We start from the raw sequence: 23,467 nt of genomic DNA on the forward strand, positions 1-23,467 counted from the left end.
CCGCCCTCAGTTTTATAATATAATACATTGTATATACATATAATATTGATAATAATATTATAATGTAATGCAATATAACCTAATAATAATACCATATAATAATATTAATTATATATTCTATATTACATATATTACTACTAATAATATTACAGTATAGTGGTATAGTTCAATATAGTAATATATAATGTTAATATTGTGCTATGCTAATAATATAATATATTGTATGTACATATAATTTGTAAACCACTCTGAGTCCCCTTTGGGGTGAGAAGGGTGTGATACAAATGTAGTAAATAGATGCAGTAAATAAATAATAAATAAATTTTAGACTTAGGCTCACCCAAAGTCTGAAATGACTTGAAGGCACACAACAACAACAACAACAACAACAACAACCCTAATTCACTTGACTATCTCATTGGCCAGAAGCAGGACCACACTTCCCATTGAAATCCTGATAAATGTATGTTGGTTAAAATTGTTTTTATTTTTTAAATATTGTATTGTTCTTTCATTGTTCTTGTTCTTGTTGTTGTTTTTGCACTACAAATAAGACATATGCAGTGTGCATTGGAATTTGTTTGTATTTTTTTCCAAATGATAATCCGGCCCCTCAACAGTCTGAAGGATTGTGGACCGGCCCTCGGCTTAAAAAATTTGGGGACCCCTGGTCTAGAGGATAAAATGGGGGGCGTAACAAAAAGTGTGTAACAGTTACTCTCCGAAAGCACATCGGAAGAGCCATGTTTTTAGATCTTTCCTAAAGTCTGAAAGAGTGGAGGCTTGCCTGATTTCAATGGGCAATGAGTTCCACAAACGGGGGGCCACAGCAGAAAAGGCCCTCTCCCTTGTTCCCACCAGGCGGGTCTGGGATAAAGGCAGTGGCGACAGGAGGGCCTCCCCTGACGATCGCAGAGATCGGGCAGGTTTATGGTAGGAGATACGGTCACGAAGGTAGGTGGGTCCCAAACCGTTTAGGGCTTTATAGATGATGGTCTGCACCTTGAATTGGGACCGGAAGATGAACGGCAGCCAGTGGAGCTCCTTAAACAGGGGAGTAGATCTCTCCCTGTAATTCGCCCCGGTTATTAATCTGGCAGCCGAGCGTTGGACCAGTTGTAATTTCCGAGCCGTCTTCAAGGGAAGCCCCACGTAGAGCGCATTACAGTAGTCCAGTCTAGAGGTAACTAAGGCATGCACCACCGTGGTCAAGTCAGACTTCACGAGGTATGGTCGCAGTTGGCGCACAAGTTTGAGTTGTGCGAAGGCCCTCCCGGCCACCGCCGACACCTGAGCCTCAAGTGTCAACGCTGAGTCCAGGAGGACCCCCAAACTGCGGACCTGTGACTTCAGGGGGAGTGCAACCCCGTCCAGCACAGGTTGCCACCCAATACCCCGATCCGACGAGCGACTGACCAGGAGGGCCTCTGTCTTGTCGGGATTGATCCTCAGCTTGTTCCTCCTCATCCAGTCCGCCACAGCGGCCAGGCACTGGTTCAGCACCCGAGGGGCTTCCTTGGAGTCAGGTGGGAACGAGTAGTGGATTTGTGTGTCATCTGCGTAGAGATGGCAACACCTTCCAAAACTCCGGATGACCTCGCCCAGCGGTTTCATGTAGATGTTAAATAGCATGGGGGATAGAATAGACCCTTGCGGGACCCCACAGGTCAATGGCCAGGGGTCCGAGCAGGTTTCCCCCAGCTTCACCATCTGGGAACGGCCCTCCAGGAAGGACTGGAGCCACAGCAGAACCGTGCCACGAGGCCCATCCCGGCGAGCCTCCCCAGAAGAATACCATGGTCGATGGTATCGAAAGCCGCTGAGATGTCCAAGAGAACCATACATATATATAAAACTAGCATAGCATGTTATTGCGGGGAGGGGCCTCCAGCTGATGTAAAGAGACAAGATGGAATTCTCTTCATGGCTCCCTCTTAGATCTGGCACCCGAGCGGCAGTTGGAGATGGTTTTAAAGATTTTAAACAACTTCCAAGATTTTAAACAACTCAGCTGGGATCCCATCGTCTCCTGCTGCCTTGTTATTAGCAATGCTTCTTAAGGCCCATTCAACCTCACTCCTCAGGATGTCTGGTTCTAATTCACTCACCACATCGTCAAAGCTATCCGCTATATTATTATCCTTCCTATACAGATCTTCTGTATATTCTCGCCACCTTTTCTTGATCTTAATCAACCCCAGTGGGTTTTTAATAATTTATCCTGTTTTTATTACGGTCTTACCATTTATGTGTTTTAAATGAAATTTTTATCTTGTATTGTTGTTTGTATTGATATATTGTATTATTGTTTCATCTTTTTATATTGTGATTGTATTGTGTTGCTTATATTTTGTTCTTATGTTGCTTGGGCCACTGCTCCATGTAAGCCGCCCCGAGTCCCCGTGGGGAGATGGTGCCGGGATATAAATAAAGTTTTTTATTATTATTATTATTATTATCAACACAACGACATTGTATGGCACAGCAAACAAGATAGACATGCTGGATTTCGTTTCGCAAAACCACAAGTCGAACACTTCCCAAGTGTCTAGGACTGTGTGATGTATTTTCTGATGATGTGTGCAGATCCCAGTCGGGTGGCCTTTTGCAGTTGGTAGATTGTAATTTTGTCAATGTCTATTGTTTCCAAATGCCGGCTGAGATCTTTTGGCATGGCACCGTGTGCCCATCACCACCGGGACCACCTGCACTGGTTTCTGCCAGAGTCTTTGAAGTTCAATCTTGAGGTCCTGATAGCGGCTGAGTTTTTCCTGTTGTTTTTCGTCAATGCGACTGTCACCTGGGATGGCGACATCCATGATCCAAACTTTTTTCTTTTCCACAACTGTGATGTCTGGTGTGTTGTGTTCCAGAACTTTGTCAGTCTGGATTCGGAAGTCCCACAGTATCTTTGCGTGCTCATTTTCCAATACTTTTGCAGGTTTGTGATCCCACCAGTTCTTTGCTGCTGGGAGGTGGTACGTGAGGCATAAGTTCCAATGAATCATTTGGGCCACGTTTGTAGTCTGTCTGTTTGTAGTCTGTCTGTTTCGTTATTATTATTATTATTATTATTATTATTATTATTATTATTATTATTATCTCTTCAGCTTCTGTTAGGTTCTTCATGCTTTCTTTTCACAACGACCCTGCGAGGTTGGCCAGAATGGAAGAAAGCGACAGAATGTACATATAAATATATATTTTGCACCCTCTCTTTTTTACTTTACTTCCCTTCTCTCTGTTGCCTCCCCTGGGGCATCGCAACCAGCTCGGCAGCACCCTATAATTACATATGTTTCCTTGCATTGCCCCATCTAATGCACATTCACACTACCCTGGGGTGTTGCTCCACCCCTTCCACTTTTTTAATCTGACATGTTTGCTTGTGTTTTTAATTTCCTCTTTGCTTTATCTTGTCTGGGACCTGGAGGGAATGGCAACCCGGTGGGTAGAGGAGCCAAGAGATATTTCTCTTCTTTTTGGAGGACCACCCCCTCTTTTCTAGTTCAAAGCCTTTGCGGGAATTTGGGGTACAATTTGGAAGACGGTGGCGAAGTGTGTTAAAGCACTGAGCTGCTGATCTTGAAGACCGAAAAGTCCCAGGTTCAAATCCCGGGAGCGGCGTGAGCAGCCACTGTTGCTCCAGCTTCTGCCAACCTAGCAGTTCAAAAACATGCCAATGTGAGTAGATCAATAGGTACCGCTCCTGCAGGAAGGTAACAGCGCTCCATGCAGTCATGCCAGTGGCCACATGACCTTGGAGGTGTCTACGGACAACGCCGGCTCTTCAGCTTAGAAATGGAAATGAGCACCAACCCCCAGAGTCAGACATGACTGGACTTAACGTCATGGAAAACCTTTACCTTTTTACTCTTGGAAGATGAGGAGCCAGCTTTAGGATCACAGAAATCTAGAGTTGGGAGAGACCCATCTAGTCCAAGTCCTGCCATGCAGGAAAGCACAAAGTACCCCTGCCCAAAAAATTGACCATGTTGGACCATTGGGAAGAGATTTGGAAAAAAAAAATACACGGCAGCAACAGATATAAGAGAAAATTGGTATAAGACGCAGTTCCGTTGGTATTATACCCTGGACAGATTAGCAAAATTCAACAAAAAGAACTCTAAATTATGCTGGAAATGTGGGGAAAAAATAGGAACCTTTTTTCACCAATGGACATGTGGGAAAATCAAAGAATTTTGGAAGACAATTCACCAAATGACACAAAAGATGATAGGAACCAAATTCAAATTAAAACCAGAAACGTACCTACTAGTATTCTCAAACTCAATATTAAAGAAAAAGGATGATAGAATACTATTTTACATCAGCACTGCGGCTAGACTGACCTTAGCAAGAGTTTGGAAAAGAAAAGAACCTCCAAATTCGAAAGATTGGCTAACCAAAATATTGGACATTATACAAACGGACATTTTACAAATGGGCATTGGCGGGGTAGAAAAATAAAGTAGTATTATTATTTTATTGTGACACAGCAAACAAGATAGATATGCTGGATTTCGTATTATTATTATTATTATTATTATTTTGACACAAAAAATAAGAGAAGGGAAAAATAAGACTGATTGGACAAACGTTATAAAATTCCTGAGAAAAAGAAAAATGGATCTTACGATAGATCTGTCTTGTATATAGAAGTGAGCTAATGGAAAGGAGGCTAGAGAAAATGACAAAAGTTAAAGGAAAATGGAAAAAGAATCTCCGAAGCACAGATGGGAAATCAAACAGCACTTTATTTTTATTATTATTATTATTTTCTTCTTCTCCTCTTTGTTTCACTCCCTGTCTCTCTTCTCACCATTCTTTACTACAGTAGAGTCTCATTAACCAACATAAACGGGCCGGCAGAACGTTGGATGAGCGAATATGTTGGATAATAAGGAAAGATTAAGGAAAAGCCTATTAAACATCAAATTAGATTATGATTTTACAAATTAAGCACCAAAACATCATGTTATACAACAAATTTTACAGAAAAAGTAGTTCAATACACAGTAATGCTATGTAGTAATTACTGTATTTACGAATTTAGCACCAAAATATCATGATATATTGAAAACATTGACTACAAAAATGCGTTGGATAATCCAGAACGTTGGATAAGTGAGACTCTACTGTACTTGGTTTTTGTTCTCCCACTTTCGCTGTATCTACACTTACAAAAAATAAATAAAAATTATTATGCAAAAAATTGACCATGTTGGATGCAGATTACTAGATATCGTTGTTAAAAAGAGTTACTTTTGCAAGCTTTGGAAATAATTTATGTACGGAACACATGAACATTTCAGGTCATTTCCAACATATGGCGACCTTATAATGGATTTTTTTAGATCTGAAAGTGTGTGATTTGCAAAAGTAAATTTCCAGGAGTGAGCATGAATTTGAAATTTGATCTCCAGATCATAGTCCGATGCTCAAACGATGTCGGCTCTTTGCACACGTTCATACATGTCGTAAAACTTTTCCTAGGATGCATGGAGGGGACAGATATTGTTCCAGATTGAGATAAGGGTGGCTGTTAAATCCAGGTGTGTGAGTTTTGCATGTGCATTTGTGTGCGGTTTCATGACAACGTTGAGAGCAGATTGAGGAGGGGAACGTTGGCAACGACGTGGAGGCGAAGGGGGCTATCGCTCAGGCCATGGGAGTTGGTTTCCTGGCTTTGGGCGGCGGTCCCGGTGGGGGTGGCAGTGCAGGGAAATGACGCCCGTCCTGCTCGTTATAAATATTCCACCACCCCTTTGACCCCTTTGGAAACACTGGCTTAGTTCCCAGGATCCCAAGCAGAGGGAACAAATTGATTGTTCCCTTTTGGGGTATACTACAATTAATCATAGAATCATAGAATCATAGAATAGTAGAGTTGGAAGAGACCACATGGGCCATCCAGTCCAACCCCCTGCTAAGAAGCAGGAAATCGCATTCAAAGCACCCCCGACAGATGGCCATCCAGCCTCTGCTTAAAAGCCTCCAAGGAAGGAGCCTCCACCACGGCCCCGGGGAGAGAGTTCCACTGGTGAACAGCCCTTCTCACAGTGAGGAAGTTCTTCCTGATGTTCAGGTGGAATCTCCTTTCCTGTAGTTGGAAGCCATTGTTCCCTTGTGTCCTAGTCTCCAGGACAGCAGAAAGGAAGCTCCCTCCCTCCTCCCTATGACTTCCCTTCACGTATTTGTCCATGGCTATCATGTCTCCTCTCAGCCTTCTCTTCTGCAGGCTAAACATGCCCAGCTCTTTAAGCCGCTCCTCATAGGGATTCTTGTTCTCCAGACCCTTAATCATTTTAGTCGCCCTCCTCTGAACGCTTTCCAGCTTGTCAACATCTCCCTTCAACTGTGGTGCCCAGAATTGGATGCAGTGTGATTCCAGGTGTGGTCTGACCAAGGCAGAATAGAATAAGGGGGAGCAGGACTTCCCTGGATCTAGACGCTATTCCCCTATTGATGCAGGACAGAATCCCATTGGCTTTTTTAGCTGCCGCATCACATTCCTGGCTCATGTTTAACTTCTTCCCCACGAGGACTCCAAGGTCTTTTTCGCACACACTGCTGTCAAGCCAGGCATCGTCCCCCATTCTGTATCTTTGATTTCCATTTTTTCTGCCGAAGTGAAGTATCTTGCATTTGTCCCTGTGGAACTTCATTTTGTGAGTTTCGGCCAATCATCTCTCTAGTCTGTCAAGATCGTTTTGGATTCTGCTCCTGTCTTCTGGAGTGTTAGCTATCCCTCCCAGTTTGGTGTCGTCTGCAAACTTGATGATCGTGCTTTCTAACCCTTCGTCTAAGTCGTTAATAAAGATCCTGAACAGAACCGGGCCCAGGACGGAGCCCTGCTTGTGGCACTCCACTTGTCACTTCTTTCCATGATGAAGACGACGCATTGGTGAGAATCACCCTTTGGGTTTGTTCGCTTAGCCAATTACAGATCCACCTAACCGTAGTTTTGTCTAGCCCACATTTTACTAGTTTCCTTGCCAGAAGGTCGTGGGGGACTTTGTCGAAGGCCTTACTGAAATCCAGGTACGCTACATCCACAGCATTCCCTGTATCGACCCAACTCGTAACTCTATCGAAAAAAGAGATCAGTTTAGTCTGGCATGACTTGTTTTTGGTAAATCCGTGTTGACTATTAGCAATGACCGCATTTGTTTCTAAGTGTTCGCAGACCACTTCCTTAATGATCTTTTCCAGAATCTTGCCTGGTATTGATGTGAGGCTGACCGGACGGTAATTGTTTGGGTCGTTCTTTTTTCCCTTCTTGAAGATAGGGACCACATTCGCCCTCCTCCAATCTGCTGGGACTTCTCCCGTTCTCCAAGAACTCTCGAAGATAATTGCCAGTGGTTCTGAAATAACTTCCGCTAGTTCCTTCAGTACTCTTGGGTGTAGCTGATCTGGCCCTGGGGACTTGAATTCGTTTAGAGTGGCCAGGTGTTCCTGGACAACTTGTTTCCCTATTTGGGGTTGGATTTCCCCCAATCCTTCGTCCATTCCGTGTTGCTGAGGTTGAAGATGGCTTTCTTTTTCTGAGAAGACCGAGGCAAAGAAGGCATTAAGTAGTTCTGCCTTTTCCCTGTCCCCTGTCGCCATCACCCCATCTTCTCCTTGCAATGGCCCTTTCGCCTCCTTTTTCTTCCTTTTTCTACCAACGTAAGCAAAAAAGCCTTTTTTGTTGTTTTTTATGTCCCTGGCAAGCCTGAGCTCATTTTGCGCTTTAGCCTTGCGAACCTTTTCCCTACAGGTGTTGGCTATACGTTTGAATTCTTCTTTGGTGATTTCTCCCCTTTTCCACTTCTTGTGCATGTCACTTTTGAGCTTTAGCTCAGTTAGAAGTTCTTTGGACATCCATTCTGGCTTCTTTGCACTTGTCTTATTTTTCTTCTTTGTTGGCACTGTTTGCATTTGCGCCTTGAGTATTTCACTTTTGAAAAACTCCCATCCATCCTTAACTCCCTTGTTTTTTAATATCGGCGTCCATGGAATGCCGCTCAGTAATTCCTTCATTTTTTGGAAGTCAGCTCTCTTAAAGTCCAGAATGCGTGTTTGAATGCGTGTTTGAATCCACCATAATTGGTGGGGACCTTGTGACTGCCACGGCTCAATGTTGTGGAATCCTGGCAGTTGTAGTTTTGTATGTTCTTTGAAGTGACCCAGAGGTTGAGGACAGGCTAGAACTCCCAGAGCATGGAGAACTGGTGACTTTTTGGACTATCACTCCCAGTATCCTCCATCCAGAGCTCACATCCCTAACACCAGTGGCGCAGTGGGTTAAACCCTTGTGCCGGCAGGACTGATGACTTGAAGGTTGGGTTGCTGACCTGAATGTTGCCAGTTCAAATCCAATCCAGGGAGAGCGCAGATGAGCTCCCTCTGTCAGCTCCAGCTCCATGCTCCTCCCACAAGCATGCTAAAAATCAAAACACCTGGGCGTCCCCTGGGCAATGTCCTTGCAGATGGTCAATTCTCCCATACCAGAAGCAACTTGCAGTTTCTCAAGTCGATCCTGATAAGAAAAAAAAAATCCCCAAAATTCATATAGCCAGTCCCCAACTTCCGAAGGTTTGTGTTGAGTTGAATTTGTATGTAAGTTGGAACAGTTACATTTTTCTTAAGTGCAAGCTAGGCATATATACATACATACAGTAGAGTTTCACTTATCCAACATTCGCTTATCCAATGTTCTGGATTATCCAACGCAGTCTGCCGCCCGCCCAGATCCACAGCTGTTTCTCTAGGCAGCAAGGACTTAAATTTTTACACATTTAATTTCTGACAACATTACTGTAAGTTCATTTTATGCAATTCTATCTTTATTTGTAGTCAGTTTGTTAGTAGTCCATGTTTTTGTAGTCAATGCTTTCAATGCATTGCGATGTTTTGGTGCTAAATTTGTAAATACAGTAATTACTACATAACTTTACCATGTATTCAACTGCTTTTTCTGTCGATTTGTTAGAAAACATGATGTTTTGGTGCTTAATTTGTAAAACAATAATGTAATTTGACGTTTAATAGGCATTTCCTTAATCCCTCCTTATTATCCAACATTTTCGCGTATCCAACGTTCTGCTGGCCCGTTTATGTTGGATAAATGAGACTCTACTGTATATATCTCCATCCTGGTGGCGCAGCGTGTTAAAGTGCTGAGCTGCTGAACTTGAGGACTGAAAGGTCGCAGGTTCGAATCCGGGGAGTGGAGCGAGCACCTGCTGTTAGCCCCAGCTTCTGCCAACCTATCGTGAAGCTGGAAAGATATTAAAAATGCCTCTGTGTCTGTCTAAAATTGAATGTTGTTTGTCTGTTGGCATTGAATGTTTGCCATATATGTGTTCATTGTAATCCGCCCTGAGTCCCCTTCGGGGTGAGAAAGAAGGGCGGAATATAAATGCTGCAAATAAATAAATAAATAAAAACATGCAAATGTGAGTAGATCAATAGGTACTGCTCGGGCAGGAAGGTAACGGTGTTCCATGCAGTCATGCCCGTGGCCACATGACCTTGGAGGTGTCTATGGACAACGCTGGCTTTTTGGCTTAGAAATGGAGATGAGCACCAACCCCCAGAATCGGATATGACTGGACTTAATGTCAGGGGAAAATCTTGACCTTTATTATATCCATCCATCTATCCGTCCATCAGATCGCATAGGGAAGGGTGAACACCCCTGTGGTTTATTTTATTTATTTATTTAAATAAAAAATAAATAAATAAAATAAAACCCCTGTGGTCTTTGTTTACTTTCTATGCCCCTGTTCAGAAGATTTCCCCTTCCTTTCTGTCCCTGTGATTATTGGGTTTTGAAAAATGTGTCTTGTTTTGGAAATAAGGATTGTAGATAAAGCTTGAGTGGAGACCCCTTTTCCCCATAATAATAGCTCTTGTCTTTCCCTTCCGAGGGGTAGATTTCTCTCACTTCCTATTGTCTTACCTCTGTTGTTAGCTATGAGTTGTTTATAAGTTGGATGTTTGTAACTCACCGACTACTGAGAATTAGTTGCAGTGCATGACCCTTTGCATTTAACCACAACGTTTTGAGGCATGGAAGCCAACCAATTTTACTTTGCAGAGCAGTTTTTCTACTGTGTATTTGTTGGATAATGTCCATAATTTATAACAGTAAACACTACTGTGTCCGCTTGCTAGACTTCAATAGACCTTTCTTTCACTTCCTACTTTGTTTTTCCACCCAAGAGATCCGTATTTAATTTGGAGAATCGAGAGCGATTGTGAGTGCAGGCTCACCAGTTTGAATGACACGTCCGCTGCAGAATTAATGCAGTTTGGCATCACTTTAACTGTAATGACTTAGTGCCATGGAATCGTGGAAATTGTAGTTTTACAAGCCTTCTCTAGCGAAGATCCCTGGTGCTTCACAAGACTACAACTCCCAGGGTTCCATAGCATTTTAATGTGATGTCAAACTGCATTAATAATACAGTGTAAATACACTGCAGGTAACGTTTTAAGCTTGGTTATTTAAGGATTAACATAATATTTAATATTTTTAGTCGGGAGTGAAGACTGGAATCCCGTTGGAGACATAAGTGCCTTGAGGAAAGGCGGAAAACAAGTCATTATCATTATTAGTGGATTTATGTGGGCCTTTTTGATCCTTGAATAAATTACTTTACTTACTTACTTACTTAGGCGATCCCTTGTAGCTCGAGGACGATGGTCTTCCATCTTGGGTGTGTGTTCTCATGTGGCTGAAGAGACCGATTCTTGACCCGCATATTCTCCCGCAGTGAGGACATCTGTTTCCAGGTGGAAGGCGGTCCCGGTCGGGGTTGGCTTGACACTCCTTCCTCTTGGCACGTTTCTCCCTTAAGCCCTCCGTTCGTGCTTCTTTGAACTCCGCAGCACTGCTGGTCACAGCTGACCTCCAATTAGAGTGCTCAAGGGCCAGGGCTTCCCAGTTCTCAGGGTCTATGCCACAGTTTTTAAGGTTGGCTTTGAGCCCATCTTTCAATCTCTTTTCCTGCCCACCAACATTCCGTTTCCCGTTCTTGAGTTCGGAGTAGAGGAGCTGCTTTGGGAGACGGTGATCTTTGGGCATTCGGACAACGTGGCCTTCAGTCTAGCAGAGTTGATGGCGTAGGAGCATTGCTTCAATGTTGGTGGTCTTTGCTTCCTCAAGCACGCTGACATTTGTCCACCTGTCTTCCCAAGAGATTTGCAGGATTTTCCTGAGGCAGTGCTGATGGAAAGTTTGGTGTGACGTCTGTAGACAGTCCACGTTTAGCAGGCGTAGAGCAGGGTTGGGAGGGGAATGGATTTGTAAACAAGCCCCTTGGTCTCTCTACGGATGTCCCAATCCTCAAACACTCTCTGCTTCATACGGAAAAATGCTGCACTCGCAGAGCTCAGGCAGTGTTGTATTTCAGTGTCGTCTGTAGACCGTCCACGTTTCACAGGCGTAGAGCAGGGTTGGGAGGGGAATGGATTTGTAAACAAGCCCCTTGGTCTCGCTACGGATGTCCCAATCCTCAAACACTCTCTGCTTCATATGGAAAAATGCTGCATTCGCAGAGCTCAGGCAGTGTTGTATTTCAGTGTCGTCTGTAGACCGTCCACGTTTCACAGGCGTAGAGCAGGGTTGGGAGGGGAATGGATTTGTAAACAAGCCCCTTGGTCTCTCTACAGATGTCCCGATCCTCAAACACTCTCTGCTTCATACGGAAAAATGCTGCACTCGCAGAGCTCAGGCAGTGTTGTATTTCAGTGTCGTCTGTAGACCGTCCACGTTTCACAGGCGTAGAGCAGGGTTGGGAGGGGAATGGATTTGTAAACAAGCCCCTTGGTCTCTCTACAGATGTCCCGATCCTCAAACACTCTCTGCTTCATACGGAAAAATGCTGCACTCGCAGAGCTCAGGCAGTGTTGTATTTCAGTGTCGTCTGTAGACCGTCCACGTTTCACAGGCGTAGAGCAGGGTTGGGAGGGGAATGAATTTGTAAACAAGCCCCTTGGTCTCTCTACAGATGTCCCGATCCTCAAACACTCTCTGCTTCATACGGAAAAATGCTGCACTCGCAGAGCTCAGGCAGTGTTGTATTTCAGTGTCGTCTGTAGACCGTCCACGTTTCACAGGTGTAGAGCAGGGTTGGGAGGGGAATGGATTTGTAAACAAGCCCCTTGGTCTCTCTACAGATGTCCCGATCCTCAAACACTCTCTGCTTCATACGGAAAAATGCTGCACTCGCAGAGCTCAGGCAGTGTTGTATTTCAGTGTCGTCTGCAGACCGTCCACGTTTCACAGGCGCAGAGCAGGGTTGGGAGGGGAATGGCTTTGTAAAGAAGCCCCTTGGTCTCTCTACGGATGTCCCGATCCTCAAACACTCTCTGCTTCATACGGAAAAATGCTGCACTCGCAGAGCTCAGGCAGTGTTGTATTTCAGTGTCGTCTGTAGACCGTCCACGTTTCACAGGCGTAGAGCAGGGTTGGGAGGGGAATGGATTTGTAAACAAGCTCCTTGGTCTCTCTACGGATGTCCCGATCCTCAAACACTCTCTGCTTCATACGGAAAAATGCTGCATTCGCAGAGCTCAGGCAGTGTTGTATTTCAGTGTCGTCTGTAGACCGTCCACGTTTCACAGGCGTAGAGCAGGGTTGGGAGGGGAATGGATTTGTAAACAAGCCCCTTGGTCTCTCTACAGATGTCCCGATCCTCAAACACTCTCTGCTTCATACGGAAAAATGCTGCACTCGCAGAGCTCAGGCAGTGTTGTATTTCAGTGTCGTCTGTAGACCGTCCACGTTTAGCAGGCGTAGAGCAGGGTTGGGAGGGGAATGGATTTGTAAACAAGCCCCTTGGTCTCTCTACAGATGTCCCGATCCTCAAACACTCTCTGCTTCATACGGAAAAATGCTGCACTCGCAGAGCTCAGGCAGTGTTGTATTTCAGTGTCGTCTGTAGACCGTCCACGTTTCACAGGCATAGAGCAGGGTTGGGAGGGGAATGGATTTGTAAACAAGCCCCTTGGTCTCTCTACGGATGTCCCGATCCTCAAACACTCTCTGCTTCATACGGAAAAATGCTGCACTCGCAGAGCTCAGGCAGTGTTGTATTTCAGTGTCGTCTGTAGACCGTCCACGTTTCACAGGCATAGAGCAGGGTTGGGAGGGGAATGGATTTGTAAACAAGCCCCTTGGTCTCTCTACAGATGTCCCGATCCTCAAACACTCTCTGCTTCATACAGAAAAATGCTGCACTCGCAGAGCTCAGGCGGTGTTGTATTTCAGTGTCGATATTGACTTTTGTGGAGAGGTGGCTGCCAAGGGAGCGGAAATGGTCAACATTTTCTAATGTTTCACCATTAAGCTGTGTTCCTGGCTTTGCAGAGGGATGAGCTGGTGCCTGTTGGAAGAGCACTTTGGTTTTCTCGATGTTCAGTGAGAGGCCGAGCTTCTCGTCTGCTTCTGCGAAGGTGTTGAGAGTGGCTTGCAGGTCGTCTTCTGAATGCGCACAGACTACGTTGTCATCGGCATATTGGAGTTCTATAACAGATGTTGTGGTGACCTTGGTTTTGGCTTTCAGTCTCTTGAGGTTAAATAGCTTGCCATCTGTCCAATAGATGATTTCCACTCCGGTGGGAAGCTTCCCATCAACAAGGTGAAGTATCATAGCTTGACACCTGATTTCACCATAAATGGGTCACTTTGGGAGCCGTTGCTGTCCAAGACTGTTGCCATCATGTCATCATGGAGGAGCCACAGGATGTTCACCAATTTGTCAGGGCACCCGATTTTTTGGAGAATGGTGAATAAATATAATGGTGTTGATGGTGGTGGTGATTACAATGTTTGCAGGACTTTTAGAACTGTAACTGTTAGCTTTGGGTCTTCCAACTCTTCCATCTCTCTTCTCCCTTTTAGAAAGCCTCATGAACACCAAGCTGGAAACGGCGGACCTGCGGTGGACTACATATCCCCCAGATGTAGGCCAGGTAAGGAGTCATTCCAGACAGTGATCAGAGACTATTTTTGGGTTGTGGGTCTGAAAAGGTCACCCATGGTTGTCATTAAGGAGGTGCTAAAGACACTGGGTTACACCAGGAGAGGGGGATGACACCAAAATGGCTGTTTATAATATTTTGGGGCAATCTTCTGACCAAAATTAGTCCTTGTGTTGGACCCAGGTGGGTATATTGGGATGCCTGGAGGGAGGTAGATCGGGACTCATTGAATTCCAGCTTCCAGGTGGAAAAGGGTTCATGGGGGTGTTAAATCAGGGGTTAACAACAACAGCAACAACAACAACAACAAAAATTACTCCGGTGTCTAAACTACCGTATATACTCGAAAATAAGCCAACCCGAATATAAGCCGAGGCACCTAATTTAACCACACACAAAAAAACTGGGAAAACATTGACTCCAGTATAAGCCGAGGGTGGTAAATTTCAGAAATAAAAACAAATACCAATAAAATTACATTAATTGAGGCATCAGTAGGTTAAATGTTTTTGAATCTTTACATCAAGCTCAAATTTAAGATAAGACTGTCCAACTCTGATCAAATCATTATTCTCATCTTCTTCCATGTAAATGTGCTTAGGTATCCTTTTAATAATAATAGAGTAAAATAATACATGTAATAATAATAATAATAATAATAATAATAATAATAATAATAATAATAATAAAATAAAATACAGGAAAATAATACAAGTACAGTAGAGTCTCACTTATCCAACATTTGCTTAGCCAACGTTCTGGATTATCCAACGCGTTTTTGTAGTCAATGTGTTCAATACATCGTGATATTTTGGTGCTAAATCCGTAAATACAGTAATTACTGCATAGCATTACTGCGAATTGAACTACTTTTTCTGTCAAATTTGTTGCATAACATGATGTTTTGGTGCTTAATTTGTAAAATCATAACCTAATTTGATGTTCAATAGGCTTCTTCTTAATCTCTCCTTATTATCCAACATATTCGCTTATCCAACATTCTGCCGGCCCGTTTACGTTGGATAAGCGAGACTCTATTGTATTTACATAAAGCTCAAATTTAAGATAAGACTGTCCAACTCTGATCAAATCATGACTCTCATTTTTTTCCATGTAAATGTGCTTATGTATCCTTTTAATAATAATAGAGTAAAATAATACATATAATAATAATAATAATAATAATAATAATAATAATAAATAATAATACAGGAAAATAATACATGTAGTAATAGAGTAAAATAATAAATGCAGCAATAATAATAATAATAATAATAATAAGAAGAAGAAGATCAGAGTGAAATAACAAATGTATTTTTAATAATAATAATAATAATAATAATAATAATAATAATAATAATAATAGAGTAAAATAAATGTAATAGTAGCAACAATAATAGAGAAAAATAATAAATGTAATAATACCAATAATAATAATAATAGAGAAAAATAATAAATGTACCATATATTCTCGAGTATAAGCTGACCCAAATATAAGCCAACCAGGACCCTCACCCGAGTATAAGCCGAGGGGGGCTTTTTCAGTCTTAAAAAGAAGGCTGAAAAACTAGGCTTATACTCGAGTATATAGAGTATATTTATCTATAAAATTGTCACCTTTTAAAATTTTCTATGTTAATGTGTATAATTTTGTACTTTTATTTTGATGTGTTCTCTTCTGTTTATTGTAACTATCTGCCCCGGGTCCCTTGTTACCCACCTTTCTTTGTAGCTTGAGGCAGAGTACAACAGGGTTAAAACAGAGCGTTAAAACACAACATTATTAAAATACATATAACAAAATGCACACAAGGCCACACCAATAAAATACAGGTTACAATCCACAAGTTAAAAACTGACTGGGCAGTCCTGCTGAAAGAGACAGGTCTTCAGTTGCGTCTTAAATTCTGACAGCTAGTCCTAGGAATTGTAGTTTTGCCAGGTCTTTAGCCTTCTCTGCCAAAAAGAGCTGAAACTTCTCCAAATTACAACTCCCATGTTTCCATGGCATTATGCCAGGACAGTTAAAGTGGTGCCAGACTTCAAGTAATAACTATGAATTTCTAAAATCACATTCTATATTTATTGTGTTTAAAGTTTTGTTTCATATATTTTTATTTGTGTGTGCTTTTATGGATGTATTTTTACAATGATGTGCCTTGCCTCGGGCCATAAGGAGAGGTGGGTAATAAATACATGTATTATGATTAATAATAAGACTAATTCCACAGTATAGATTCATCTTAGGTAAACATCAGGAATAACCTTTTGAGGGCAAGAGCTGTTCAGCAGTGGGAAGGACTCGTTTGTTGGAGGTTTTAGATAAAACTGGGATTAGATGGAGTTCTTTAGTGGTGAATTCCCGGAGGCGTCTCAGGTTTAGACTTGATGACCTTTAGGTGCCCCTTTCTGTCTCAAGAGGGTGCGAAGTACAGTAGAGTCTCACTTATCCAACACTCGCTTATCCAACGTTCTGGATTATCCAACGCATTTTTGTAGTCAATGTTTTCAATGCATTGTGATATTTTGGTGCTAAATTCGTAAATACAGTAATTACAGTAGAGTCTCACTTATCCAACACTCGCTTATCCAACGTTCTGGATTATCTAACACATTTTTGTAGTCAATGTTTTCAATGCATTGTGATATTTTGGTGCTAAATTCATAAATACAGTAATTACTACATAGCATTAATGTCTAATGAACTACTTTTTCTTTCAAATTTGTTGTCTAACATGATGTTTTGGTGCTTCATTTGTAAAAGCATAACCTATTTTGATGTTTAATAGGCTTTTTCTTAATCTCTCCTTATTATCCAACATACAGTAGAGCCTCACTTACCCAACACTCGCTTATCCAACGTTCTGGATTATCCAACACATTTTTGTAGTCAATGTTTTCAATATATCATGATATTTTGGTGCTAAATTCATAAATACAGTAATTTCTACATAGCATTACTGCGTATTGAACTACTTTTTCTGCCAAATTTGTTGTCTAACATGATGTTTTGGTGCTTCATTTGTAAAAGCATAACCTAATTTGATGTTAATAGGCTTTTCCTTAATGCCTCCTTATTATCCAACATATTCGCTTATCCAACATGCTGCCGGCCCGTTTATGTTGGATAAGTGAGACTCTACTGTATTCGCTTATCCAACGTTCTGCTGGCCCGTTTATGTTGGATAAGTGAGACTCTACTGTACCACTACATGGAAGGGTGCATCTACACTGTAAAAGTAAATGCAGTTTGACACAACTTGAACTGCCATGGCTTAATGCTATGGAATCCTGGGAGTTATAGTATCCAAGGGGCAGCCCATAATATGCTTAATGTGTTGTCGAAGGCTTTCATGGCCGGGATCACAGGGTTGTTGTATGTCTTTCGGGCTGTGTGGCCATGTTCCAGAAGCATTCTCTCCTGACGTTTCGCCCACATCTATGGCAGGCATCCTCAGAGGTTGTGAGGTACCTCACAACCTCTGAGGATGCCTGCCATAGATGTGGGCGAAACGTCAGGAGAGAATGCTTCTGGAACATGGCCACACAGCCCGAAAGACATACAACAACCCCATAATATGCTTGTTTGATTATGGAAACAGGATGCTGGGCTGGAGAGTGGCAGCAACATCATTCTCACCTATTTTAATTTCCGGGGCAAAAGCTTGTGTTTAAAGGTAGACTGCTCTTGGCCATGGAGGATCCATTGTGCTTGGGCCAAGGAAACCCAAGTAGAGGAAAGTGGAATATACCAAACAAATGGCCAAATGAAAATTGGCTCAAATCTCATCTCCAAAAATTCAAGCCTGAACACAGAATGTGTTTTCTCTGCAAGTTACATCCGTTGGTTAATCTCTTAAAAACAAAAAAAAAAGAGGAATGGAAGGGGTCGATGTCTCACGTTGGATCGGAAACGGCACCCGTTTAGACTAGAAATTTGCCACCTTTCGGAGTCAGATGCAAATCCACAACATGAACAGACTTGGCCAAAATTCTTTTTCAGCCAAAATTCAAAAGTCTGTGCAGATTTTCTCTCGTTCCCTGAGGTCAGGATTTTCACGATGGCGTTAGAGAAGGAAGGGCGCTTCAATGCTTTCCCATAAAAAATCCTCTCGTCCCCAAAAACCTTTTTTCTAATTAAAAGTTCAGGGGTCTTATCCGAAGGAAATAGCCCCAATGGGAAAAGGAAAAGTGTACTTTGGGAGCAAAGAGGTTGTTGGTTGAGCTTTTCCACATGTCACCTGTTCACGGTACACCTATTTATTTATTTGCTACATTTATATCCCGCCCTTCTCACCCCGAAGGGGACTCAGAGCGGCTTACAAATTAAATTTACATACAATATTATATTATTAGCATAGTACAATACTGGCAATAAATTACTGTATTGTACTATATCAATATATTGTAATATTATTAGTAATATTACATGTAAAATATAATATATAATTAATATTATTATATTGCATTATTAGTATATCATCTATATATATAAAAGAGTGATGGCATCACGGCGACTCACAAAACAACAAAACTACAGGCCTCCCAACCTCAAAATTTAACAACACAACCTATCATCCATGCCTCTAGGTTGATACAACAAAAATAAAAGAAAAATGAAGTCCTAATTACAGGGAGAGAAATAATAGTTTTTATCCAATTGCTGCCAGTTTGAAGGCTAAGCTCCTCCAACTTGGTCTCCTAGCAACCCAATCAAAAATAATAAAAAACACTAAAAAATAATTAAAAACACTAAAAATTAATACAATAAAATGCTATAATAACAGAAAATAACTAAAAATAATACAAGAAAGTAATAAAATATTATAAATAAAAAGATATCTTACAATAAAATTAATTAAAAAATACAAATAACGTCAAATAAAAATGACACAACAATTTTTAACCAATACCACCACCACTTTGCCACAGCAACGCGTGGCCGGGCACAGCTAGTATTACAATATAATATTATGAATATTATATGTATATACAATATGTTATAAATATATATATATATTAGAATAGGGATCATTTAATCCAAAAGGAAAGCATACCAGAAAGTGGCCTGTTCCAGTGCTGTTAAAATAATCCGAGAGAGTCCTTCATCTTGTGAAGGGAGTTTATTACACTGTCAAAGAGCTCTTCCTCTCAGGAAGTTCTTCCTAATGTTTACAATTATAGTATTGTTAGGGACCCCAGAGGGCATCTAGTCCGACATTCTGCCATACATTTTAAGCCGTCTCCACTCTTTAAAGACCTCCCATGATGGAGAGAGCACCAATTTCAATTTTAATCATATCTGTGAAATAATCACATCCAGAAAAGTCAAAGCCTCAAATATGGGAAGCTGTCTGTATATGTTATTTTAAAAATATTTTCATAGAATCCTAGACTCTTAGAGTTGGAAGGGGCCTCCAGAGGTCATCCAGTCTAACCTCATTCTGTGAGGGAGGAAGACAATCCAAGCCCTCCCAACAGATGCTCATCCAACCTCTGCTTAAAAACCTCCAGAGAAGGGGCTCCACCAGCGACTAAATCCTAGAGATGGAAGGGTCCCAAAGGTCATCCAGACCAACTCCATTCCTGCCAGACAGGAAGACACTATCCAATCCCTCTCTACAGATAACCATTCAGCTATCTGTAAATTTAAATCATTCAAAATTTACTGAAAAACAGATTGTAAAACAAACAAAGGAATGCACTGTAAAATAGCAAATCCCAATCCTTTTCTAAGCCATTGCATTTATATATATCCCACCTTTCTCCCACCCCTGGAATTCAAAGCATCCATAAAATCATAGCATCATAGAATAATAGAGTTAAAAGATACAGTAGAGTCTCGCATATCCAGCCTTCGCTCATCCAACGTTCTGTATTATCTAACTCAGTCTGCCTTTTAGTAGTCAATGTTTCTGTAGTCAATGTTTTCAATATATTGAGATGTTTTGATGCTAAATTCATAAATACAGTAATTACTGCATAACACAGTGATCCTCAACTTGTGGGTCCTCATATGGCCTTCAACTCTCAGAAATCCTAACATCTGGTAAACTGGCCGGGGTTTCTGGGAGTTGTAGTCCAAAAACTCCTGGGGACCTCAGGTTGAGAACCATTGACATAACATTACCGTGTATTGAACTGCTTTTTCTGTCAAATTTGTTGTGTAACATGATGTTTTGGTGCTTTAATTTGTAAAATAATAACGTATTTTGATGTTTAATAGGCTTTTCCTTAATCCCTTCTTATTATCCAACATTTTCACTTATCCAGTGTTCTGCTGGCTCATATATGTTGGATAAGCGAGACTCTACTGTAACTCCAACCCCCTTCTGCCAGGCAGGAAGTGTTGTGACTCAGCCTTTGTGTGACTCTGATGAGGATTCTGGGATGCAGTTTCAGGATGATGGGATTCAGGTTCAGGATGAGTTTCAAGATGACTGATGGGAATTATGGGATTGAGGTGCAGGGTGTTCCTGCTGTGGGAGATGAGGAGCAGGGAGGCTTTCCCACGGGAAGAAATGATGTTGTTACTGATGATGGTTTTCAGGTGCAAGAAGCAGAAAGGGAGAATAGCTCCCAGTCTCAGTTTGATAACACTAACGAGCCCTGTGGCCTTGAAAGCGATGAGGCCGCTTCTCTCGATTGGGCTAGTTGTTTGGAATTTTATTTATTTACATCACTTTTACCTCGCCTTTCTCCCCGAGGGGACTCAAGGCGGCTTACAATAAATAGGCAAAAATTCAATGCCTTAATAACAATGTACAAAACAACAATTCATATAAAACAATGTACAAAACAATAATTCATAAAAACAGATACCATTATCTGTTTTCACAGGGGGTTGCCATTCAGGGGGTTGCGCAGAAGTCTCAGAATAGCAAATAAGAGGGAGGGCAAAGGGCAAAGAAATGCCTTCATGTTATGCTATTAAAATGGTCTGCTGAGAGGGAAATCTTCGTCAAAGCAATTTCCTCGCTTGAATCAAGAACCAAGTCTGCTCTCCTGTATTATCTTATAGCCTGGATGTATCCTCGTCTCTGGGACTTTGGCTTCATTTTAAGGAATCATAGAATAGTAGAGTTGGAAGAGACCTCATGGACCATCCAGTCCAACCCCCTGCCAAGAAGCAGGAAATCGCATTCAAAGCACCCCTGACAGATGGCCATCCAGCCTCTGTTTAAAAGCTTCCATAGAAGGAGCCTCCACCACAGTCTGGGGGAGAGAGTTTCTTCTTTGGAAGCTTTTAAGCAGAGGCTGGATGGCCATCTGTCGGGGTGCTTTGAATGCGATTTCCTGCTTCTTGGCAGGGGGTTGGACTGGATGGCCCATGAGGTCTCTTCCAACTCTACTATTCTATGATTCTATGATTCCTTAAAACGAAGCCAAAGTCCCAGAAACGAGGATACATCCAGGCTATAAGATAATACAGGAGAGCAGACTTGGTTCTTGATTCAAGCGAGGAAATTGCTTTGATGAAGATTTCCCTCTCAGCAGACTGTTTTAATAGGACCATGCTTTATGCCTAATGTTTCCATGGATTTGTTCTTACAGCCTTGTTTTTGTAACTATCTTTTGGAACTGAACTTTTACCTTTTATGAACTATCTTTTCCTTATTTCTTAATAAACTTCCAGAATTTGCATCACTTTATCAGTCACCTTGTGTTTACAATATTTATATGGTGCACCTTACCCAGTCTACTTTTACAATCTCTCAGTTTTAATCCATGTTTTTATTAGTTCTTGTTTTTTATTGGCTAATGTTTTATTTTATTTTTATTTTTTTTATTGTGCAAGTTGTTGTCTATTGCTGTGTTTTATACTGCTACTGTTTTTATTCGGGCTTGGCCCCATGTAAGCCGCCCTGAGTCCCCTCCGGGGAGATAGAGGCGGGGTATACAAATAAAGTTATTATTATTATTATTATTAAACTACAAAAGACTATGATCTGTGTGCAGCCTGGTATCTTTAGCAAGGTGAAGCTAACCTGAGGTGCGACAGTAAGATACGATCAAAGCACACCCAACAGATGGACATCTAGGTCTGTTTAACCATTTAACTATCTATATATTAATATAGATATATATTAACCTCTTTGCTTAGTTTTCTCCATACCTCACAACCTCTGAGGATGCCTGCCATAGATGTGGGCGAAACGTCAGGAGAGAATGCTTCTGGAACATGGCCACACAGCCCGAAAGACATACAACAACCCTGTGATCCCGGCCATGAAAGCCTTCGACAACACATTGAACTATCTGTTCCCCTCTGTTTCTCTTTCCTTCCTCTACAGTGGGAAGAGCTGAGTGGGATGGACGAGGAGCAGAACAGTGTCCGGACCTTCGAGGTGTGCGGCGTGAGGGAACCCAACCAGAACAACTGGCTGCGGACCACCTTTGTGCCTCGCTCGGGGGCCACGCACGTCTACGCTGAGCTGCGCTTCACAGTCGTGGAGTGCTTCTCCATCCCAAAGGTCACCCGCTCCTGCAAGGAGACCTTCAATGTCTTCTTCTACGAAGCCGATGCTGACGTAGCCGATGCCTCCTTCCCGCCTTGGATGGAGAATCCCTATGTCAAGGTGGACACCGTGGCGGCCGAGCACCTGACCCGCAAGCGGATGGGCATGGAGGCCTCCGGGAAGGTAGGGCCATCGATTCTGAAGTCATTGTGTTCCAGAAGTACAGAATGTGAATTCATCTGCATCAGGCGAGATTCAATCCCAGAGGAAATTGAATCCATCTTTAATAGAACCCCATCTGAAACCTGGAAAACCCTACAAAAACAACATCAAAACATCTATAGTGCTAGAAAAATGCTGGCAACAAAACCATGGGAGAAAGTAGCAACTGCCATTTTTTTAAAGACTGCATTATTGCAAAATACAGTAGAGTCTCACTTATCCAACATAAACGGGCCAGCAGAACGTTGGATAGGCGAATATGTTGGATAATAAGGAGAGACTAAGGAGAAGCCTATTAAACATCAAATTAGGTTATGATTTTACAAATGAAGCACCAAAACATCATGTTAGACAACAAATTTGGCAGAAAAGGTAGTTCAATATGCAGTAATGCTATGTAGTAATTACTGTATTTATGAATTTAGCACCAAAATATCATGATATATTGAAAACATTGACTACAAAAATGTGTTGGATAATCCAGAATGTTGGATAAGTGAGTCTTGGATAAGTGAGACTCTACTGTATGTTGAAACAGCCTCCGAGTTGTTTTTTAAAAAACAAAAACTAAAATATGACAAAACAAATGATCAATCAAAATTGCCATACAGTAGAGCCTCACTTATCCAACACTCGCTTATCCAACGTTCTGGATTATCCAACGCATTTTTGTAGTCAATGTTTTCAATACATCATGATATTTTGGTGCTAAATTTGTAAATACAGTAATTAGTACATAGCATTACTGCGTATTGCACTACTTTTTCTGTCAAATTTGTTGTATAACATGATGTTTTGGTGCTTAA

At 41.8% G+C, this 23,467-nt stretch overlaps 1 protein-coding gene across 5 annotated transcripts in view; it reads left to right on the forward strand.

Annotated features, from left to right (window-relative positions):
* Positions 1-23,467, forward strand: part of ephb4 (EPH receptor B4) — a 114,695-nt gene that overhangs the window by 49,157 nt on the left and 42,071 nt on the right. For all 5 annotated transcript variants that reach the window (XM_062957444.1, XM_062957448.1, XM_062957445.1 and 2 more), the window contains 2 exons: positions 13,901-13,971; positions 22,275-22,622. In XM_062957444.1, the coding sequence (XP_062813514.1) occupies positions 13,901-13,971; positions 22,275-22,622 (419 nt within the window). The remainder of the gene's footprint in view (positions 1-13,900; positions 13,972-22,274; positions 22,623-23,467) is intronic.

This window comes from Anolis carolinensis, chromosome 6 (genome assembly GCF_035594765.1).
Source record: "Anolis carolinensis isolate JA03-04 chromosome 6, rAnoCar3.1.pri, whole genome shotgun sequence".
Classification (NCBI taxonomy): Eukaryota; Metazoa; Chordata; class Lepidosauria; order Squamata; family Dactyloidae; genus Anolis; species Anolis carolinensis.